The sequence below is a fragment of the Microplitis mediator genome, chromosome 1 (assembly GCF_029852145.1).
Source record: "Microplitis mediator isolate UGA2020A chromosome 1, iyMicMedi2.1, whole genome shotgun sequence".
In the NCBI taxonomy this organism is placed as follows: domain Eukaryota; kingdom Metazoa; phylum Arthropoda; class Insecta; order Hymenoptera; family Braconidae; genus Microplitis; species Microplitis mediator.
The window spans coordinates 11,938,697-11,947,550 of record NC_079969.1 but is presented as its reverse complement, the minus strand read 5'-3'; the positions used below and the strand labels follow the sequence as shown (position 1 = coordinate 11,947,550).

The following is an 8,854-nucleotide window of genomic DNA, read 5'->3' as shown; positions in this document are numbered from 1 at the left end:
AGCTACCGGTGTAACATTTAAAGTTTCGACTTGCATGTGTGCATCTCCATTTTTACAAAAGAAATTACAAATTTGCATTATCTGTCTATCATGCAATAATACATAAGAGTTATTTGTTTTGATTGACTTTGTATACAACTTGGTATCGTATACTTTACCTCCAAAAATATACCGATGATAACTAAATGCTGAACTACTTCCTGAATCATTTTCACTGTTTCATAACACTGCATTATTGTTAGTCCGTACACCACCTTTGGTGATCGAATTTATTTTTATTAATTTGTTCCTAACAGTAGTCCCAGGCTAAGGCATTAGATTCACTAAATTGTCTAAGTTTAAAAGTATTGTATCTAAGCGTACGGCAGGCCATTTGTTTCATAGCTCCATTAGGACCACTAACTTTCAATTTGAATAGAATACAACAGAATTAAAATTTTTAATTCGGTCGAATTCGGTCTTAGCGAATTTAACAGAATATAACAGAATTAAAATTTTTAATTCGGTTGAATTCAGTTGTTTAATCAGGGCAGCGTCACAATGCTGCTCTGCAAGTACTTTACTACCATCTTAGACATACGCACGGTATCGATAAAACACCAGTGCTGCCTTATCTGCCAGGAGATATTCCGCAAGTTGTTGAGAATGACCGTTGCCGTATTAACTGGAACGTGCGATTCGCAACAACGCGGAAAATCGACCATAATAAACCTGATATTGTGCTCTTTGATAAAACCACTCGTGACATTTATGTCATTGAGTTCTCAGCACCTGCTGAGTATAACATCACGGTTAAAGAAGAGCACAAACACGAGATATATCAGGATCTCCTGTTCGAAATTGGCAAACTTTACCCAGGTTACCGTGTCAAACTTGTCGTCCTCATTGTTGGCGTCCTAGGAGGGATGAAACAGTCGTTTGTGTCTGCACTAGCTAGAATACCAACTTGTTCAGCGCAAGTAGAGTTTCTGGCATCACGGATGCAAAAGGCTGTTATACTCGGGTCCCTCCGTCTCCTAAGGCAAAGAAACTTGGCCTGCTGCGCATGCTGATCATCTTGTTGATGAAGCATCGCAGCAGTAACGATTTGGCGCTCAGGTGAGGCCCTCGGTAGAGTCGGACTACCGGGGATAACCCCCTGAGCATTTACTTAGAAAAGAAATAATAATAATAATAATAATAATAATAATAATAATAATAATAATAATAATAATAATAATAATAATAATAATAATAATAATAATAATAATAATAATAATAATAATAATAATAATAATAATAATAATAATAATAATAATAATAATAATAATAATAATAATAATAATAATAATAATAATAATAATAATAATAATAATAATAATAATAATAATAATAATAATAATAATAATAATAATAATAATAATAATAATAATAATAATAATAATAATAATAATAATAATAATAATAATAATAATAATAATAATAATAATAATAATAATAATAATGTGTTTATTTAATTAGCTCTTTAGCTATTTTGTTTGTACATAGTTTTCATTTCACATCCTATTACCTCACATAAATATTGCACTTTTTTAGATAACAAAATTACAAAATTAACATACAGTTTATCTTAAATTTTTTTTTTTTTCAGTAAAATTTCATTTTTCAATTTTCTTTTAAAAACCTTCAAACTTTCAGAAATTTTTGTTTCTTTCGTCAATTGGTTATACCATTTAAAACCATAAAACTCTAACGTTTTTTGAGCAGTTTTCGTCCTTATCTTTCTTACTACTAACTTATCCCTGTTTCTCGTTTCGTATTCGTGGCTGTATGTCGTGATTCCTCTACATAGATACTCCGGACTTAAATTATTCATCATTTTATAAATAAGAATACATACATTATATTTTATCCTTTGTTTTACTGACATGAAACATAGTGCTTCGAGCATATTTTCTATTTTCGTATACCTATTAACCTTCAATATAGCCCTCATAGCTCTATTTTGAGTCTTTTGTAATAATTCTAAGTATTTATTATCTAGGTTTATCAATAATGTTGCACAATATTCATAATGCGGTGCTATCAATGTCTTATAAATCATTACCCTTGTGAAATATCCTACCTCCTTCCCTATTCTTTTCAAAAATCCGATCTTTTTACTTACTTTTTGCGCAACATAATGAGCATGATTACTGAACGTTAAATTTTCATCTAAAACTACTCCTAAATATTTAGTTTCTTTCACTCTTTTTAGACATTCATTTCCTACCCTAATATCACACTCATCATTTAATTTTCTTCTTTTATCTCGTATTATCATGTATACAGTTTTCTTAGTATTTACTTTCAGCGAATTATTACCTAGCCAGTTTTCTAATTCTTTCAAAGCTTTGTTCAATATTACTTCAATTTTTTTTATATCTTTACCCCCTACATATAAAATTTTATCATCTGCAAATAATTTACAATCACAGCCGTGTTTTTTCGCAATCTTAACTATTTCATTTATATACAGCGTAAATAATAATGGTCCTAACTTTGATCCTTGTGGTACTCCGTATTGCACTTTCAGTTTTTCAGATTTAACTTTGCCAAACTGTACCTGTTGTGTTCGATCACTTAGATATGATATAATCCATTCAAGCGCCCTATCTTTTATTCCATATTTTTCAAGTATTTTAACCAATTTTGTCCTGTCTATTGTCTCAAAGGCTCTCTTAAGGTCTATAAACACTACTCCTATTATTTCACCCTTGTCTAACATCTCTCTCCATTCACTAATCGTTTTCTGTAGCGTTGTCTCAGTCGAGTGTCTTGTCCGAAAGCCAGATTGTTCCTCTTCTAGTATGCCATTCTCAGCAACATGTTCTTCTACTTGTTTTTTAACAATTTCCTCGAGTATTTTTTCTAACACCGGAAGCGTGTTAACTGGTCTATGGTCTTCTGCTTTCCTGCTGCCCGCTACTTTAAGTATGGGATGAATTACTGAATTTTTCCATATTTTTGGTACAATACCCTGTTTAATACTACAGTTGATGATACTAGTGATTATCTCTTTATTTATCTCCCATGTTTTATGAATTATATCTGCATTTAATTCTTCACTTCTTCCTTTATTCATATCCAAGCATTTTATTATCTTGTCTATCTCATTGACTTCTACCTGTCTAAATTCACTCAGTACGTTCTTTAATTCTTTTCCATCGGTATCACTCTCAGACTCCCTGTTTTCCATATTTATTTCATCAATTATCTTCTCGATACTTTCCACGAAGTACTTGTTGAATTTTTCAGCGATTATCAATTCATCCTCATAACTTGTATTTTCAAAAACTATATCACGTTCTCTACTGCCTGTTTTTTTACTACCAATTATTTCCTTCAACTTGTTCCACATTTTTTTAGAATCCCCTTTATTTTTATCTATTTCCTGTTCGTAATATCGTTTTTTTGAGTTTCTAATTTCTGCCACGACCCGATTTCTCATGATTCGATATTTATTCCAGCTTTCTTCACATTTTTTGTTTCTAGCCTCCATAGCAAATTTATCCCTATCGGTTATAAATCTTTTTATGTCCCTATTAAACCATGGTTTGCCATTCCACTTAGTTTTTATCACTCTCTTTTTTTTAGGTGCTATTTCATTTATACTCTCTGTTACTAACTCTATCAACTCCACCATCTGGTTTTCGGTCTGGATTTCTTTGTTATCTTCCTTCTCACTCAACCAACTTCGATATTTTTCATCAATCACCTTCATTAGTTTTTCGCTATCATAGTTACTAAAGTCCCTCCTGAAGACAGTAGCATTATCATTATTATTACCTGCTGTCTTATTTCTCCTAGGAATAACTACCTCCACCATATAATGATCCGTAATTCTTGGTCTCGTCAGTACATTTGTTTCAATATTTACATTAGAAAATACTAAATCAATCACTGTATTCGAATTCATTGTACATCTCGTATGCTCTTTAACCCGCTGCTTGAGTCCCAAACTTTTCATTTCCTTCAATAGTTTTTTAGAGTACTGAGTCTTTTTGCTAACATCGATGTTAAAATCACCAACCACTATAACCTGTCCTTTCTCTATTAAATTTTCTGCTTCCTCTCTAAGCCTTTTTATAAACTGTCCATTGCTTTGACTAGGGGAATGGTAGACATTACTAACAATGATACCATCATATTTACCTTTTAACCTAACATTGCACATCCAGATATTGTTTTCTTCTACTACTACGTTTCCTACTTTTTCTACTTTTTCATACTTGATATCCTTTCTAATATATGTTATAACTCCTCCCGTTCTCTTATTTTCTGAGTACATTTTAACATGATTATAATTATCAATATTTATTTCATGCTCCTCGATGTCCGCTGTCACATGTGTCTCCGTTAGGCAAATAACTTCTGGTTTCATTTCATTAGCTAATATCTCCAGTTCATTTTTGTTTCTGATAAATCCCTGAATATTAACTAACAACAAATGTGATCCCCCTGTCTTCCAATAACTTTTTCGTTGCTATTCATTAAAATATATTATATTCTTTTGAGCTTTATTTACCATTCGCTTGTAATATTCACATGATTCATCAGTCGTACAGTGATCAATCTTAACCCCATTCACTTTATACTCCTCCACCATTTTCACACAGTTAACACATCTTTTTATTAAGTTCTTGCATTCTTTTTCACTGTGATTTTCTGCACACACTCTACATTTAATTTCTTTCTTACACTCCTTCGCATAATGGTAGTATCCCCAACATTTATAACACCGTACAATGCTTATACAGTCGAACACTCTGCACCTGTTCCAACCTATTTTAATTTTCTTTTTATCCATTAATGTTTTATGCGTTTTAGGGTCCGTTTCCATGATTATCAAGCCTTGTTGTTTTCCTTTTATCATTTTTTTAATTCGCATCGTTATCACTTCCTCAACTTTGATGTCATTTTGACTACATATCATTTCAATGACTTGCTTTTCGTCCATGTTTAATACTATCTCTTCTTCAACATCAATTATTTTAACTTTAGGTAATTTTTTAGCAGGTAATTTAATATTATATTCTTGTCCTATGGTTTTCTTCAGTTCTCCTACAAGCTTGTCTGTATCTTTTCTATTCGCACACCCAATGACCACTTTACCTTTCTGCGCGTTCTTTATTTTATCTACTCCTATTCCAAGTTTCCCAACGTCAATTTTACTTTTAAGATGCTGCATTGTCCTTTCACTGTCCTGGGATTCCTTTGGTTCCACTACAATATTATCAAACTTAGATTTCTGGGCTACTTTGGCATACGAGTTCTCTGTTTCACTTATTTTTTTAGTAATAAGCATTTGTCTATCATTTCGTTCATTTAAAAGCTTAATTTCATTTTTAATTGTCCTAACTATCATGTCCTCCATTGTGGTTTTAAATTCTTTCAATTCTGTCACTATAATATCTTTAATCTTTCTGATGGTTTTCTCTTGATTTATTCCTATTTCCTCTATTTTTTCCAAAATACTATCGACTTTAAGGGATATTTCATAATTATCAACACTCTCTTCAGTCTCATGCTTTCTCCTTTTCCTTGTATTCTTATCAACTATCATCATACTCTCCTCGTCCTCCTCTGTATTTTCTACTTGATGTGATTTACACACTAAAAAATCTCCACTTTCATCAATAATTTTATGTTTTTTTTTCAAGCAGCTTGGGTGAAAATTATTATTGCAGTAATGACATTCTTTAGGTGTCTTTAAATTACATTGCTTGCATAGATAACACTGATATTCTTTAACTTTCTCTCCAGCCATCTTATTATTATATCAACCGTTTTACCACTATGTCGTTTCTTGTATACTAAGCAGTGCCGCTTAATGTTGTTGAAACACCGCCTTTACACTAACCTCAATTATTAATACACTTATCAAAATGACAAATTTAAATAATTAACAACTTCAAATAACATTAATTATTATTATAATTGATTCACCATGTTTTTATCAATGCATTGGTGCACTTTTTATAATAACCAAACCACTATTTACTGAATAACGGCCTTTTATTTCAGAGCACTTCGGAATCACATGTTCTCCCAATAATAATAATAATAATAATAATAATAATAATAATAATAATAATAATAATAATAATAATAATAATAATAATAATAATAATAATAATAATAATAATAATAATAATAATAATAATAATAATAATAATAATAATAATAATAATAATAATAATAATAATAATAATAATAATAATAATAATAATAATAATAATAATAATAATAATAATAATAATAATAATAATAATAATAATAATAATAATAATAATAATAATAATAATAATAATAATAATAATAATAATAATAATAATAATAATAATAATAATAATAATAATAATAATAATAATAATAATAATAATAATAATAATAATAATAATAATAATAATAATAATAATAATAATAATAATAATAATAATAATAATAATAATAATAATAATAATAATAATAATAATAATAATAATAATAATAATAATAATAATAATAATAATAATAATAATAATAATAATAATAATAATAATAATAATAATAATAATAATAATAATAATAATAATAATAATAATAATAATAATAATAATAATAATAATAATAATAATAATAATAATAATAATAATAATAATAATAATAATAATAATAATAATAATAATAATAATAATAATAATAATAATAATAATAATAATAATAATAATAATAATAATAATAATAATAATAATAATAATAATAATAATAATAATAATAATAATAATAATAATAATAATAATAATAATAATAATAATAATAATAATAATAATAATAATAATAATAATAATAATAATAATAATAATAATAATAATAATAATAATAATAATAATAATAATAATAATAATAATAATAATAATAATAATAATAATAATAATAATAATAATAATAATAATAATAATAATAATAATAATAATAATAATAATAATAATAATAATAATAATAATAATAATAATAATAATAATAATAATAATAATAATAATAATAATAATAATAATAATAATAATAATAATAATAATAATAATAATAATAATAATAATAATAATAATAATAATAATAATAATAATAATAATAATAATAATAATAATAATAATAATAATAATAATAATAATAATAATAATAATAATAATAATAATAATAATAATAATAATAATAATAATAATAATAATAATAATAATAATAATAATAATAATAATAATAATAATAATAATAATAATAATAATAATAATAATAATAATAATAATAATAATAATAATAATAATAATAATAATAATAATAATAATAATAATAATAATAATAATAATAATAATAATAATAATAATAATAATAATAATAATAATAATAATAATAATAATAATAATAATAATAATAATAATAATAATAATAATAATAATAATAATAATAATAATAATAATAATAATAATAATAATAATAATAATAATAATAATAATAATAATAATAATAATAATAATAATAATAATAATAATAATAATAATAATAATAATAATAATAATAATAATAATAATAATAATAATAATAATAATAATAATAATAATAATAATAATAATAATAATAATAATAATAATAATAATAATAATAATAATAATAATAATAATAATAATAATAATAATAATAATAATAATAATAATAATAATAATAATAATAATAATAATAATAATAATAATAATAATAATAATAATAATAATAATAATAATAATAATAATAATAATAATAATAATAATAATAATAATAATAATAATAATAATAATAATAATAATAATAATAATAATAATAATAATAATAATAATAATAATAATAATAATAATAATAATAATAATAATAATAATAATAATAATAATAATAATAATAATAATAATAATAATAATAATAATAATAATAATAATAATAATAATAATAATAATAATAATAATAATAATAATAATAATAATAATAATAATAATAATAATAATAATAATAATAATAATAATAATAATAATAATAATAATAATAATAATAATAATAATAATAATAATAATAATAATAATAATAATAATAATAATAATAATAATAATAATAATAATAATAATAATAATAATAATAATAATAATAATAATAATAATAATAATAATAATAATAATAATAATAATAATAATAATAATAATAATAATAATAATAATAATAATAATAATAATAATAATAATAATAATAATAATAATAATAATAATAATAATAATAATAATAATAATAATAATAATAATAATAATAATAATAATAATAATAATAATAATAATAATAATAATAATAATAATAATAATAATAATAATAATAATAATAATAATAATAATAATAATAATAATAATAATAATAATAATAATAATAATAATAATAATAATAATAATAATAATAATAATAATAATAATAATAATAATAATAATAAAAAGAATAACAATAATAATAATAATAATAATAATAATAATAATAATAATAAAAAGAATAACAATAATAATAATAATAATAGAGGTTATTCACAAAAACTATCAATTAGAAAATTTTAAATCTGGGTAAAAGTAATCTGTGTTAACGGATGCCTAGGCATATTTTTTATTTTTTCGCTGGAATATCGTAGCACCAACATCCAAGTTTGCCAGCCTTGGCCCAAGAGTCAATTTTTTATTTTTTTTCTTTCAAAATAGCTAATTATTTTTATTAATTATTCAAAAATAGTTATTTATTTGCCATTTAGTGAATTTTTGTTAAACTATCAATTGAAAAATTTGAAATCTGGGTAAAAGGA

The 8,854-nt window shown here is 22.5% G+C and overlaps 1 protein-coding gene across 1 annotated transcript; it reads left to right on the top strand.

Annotated features, from left to right (window-relative positions):
* Positions 1–1,166: 1,166 nt before the first annotated feature.
* On the top strand, positions 1,167–8,420 carry LOC130664368 (probable cyclin-dependent serine/threonine-protein kinase DDB_G0292550; the record flags this gene model as incomplete). The annotated part of the gene is made up of 3 exons (XM_057464185.1): positions 1,167–1,472; positions 6,147–7,589; positions 7,752–8,420. Coding segments are annotated over 3 exons (2,418 nt in total), but the record flags the coding sequence as incomplete, so codon positions are not given.
* Positions 8,421–8,854: the final 434 nt, after the last annotated feature.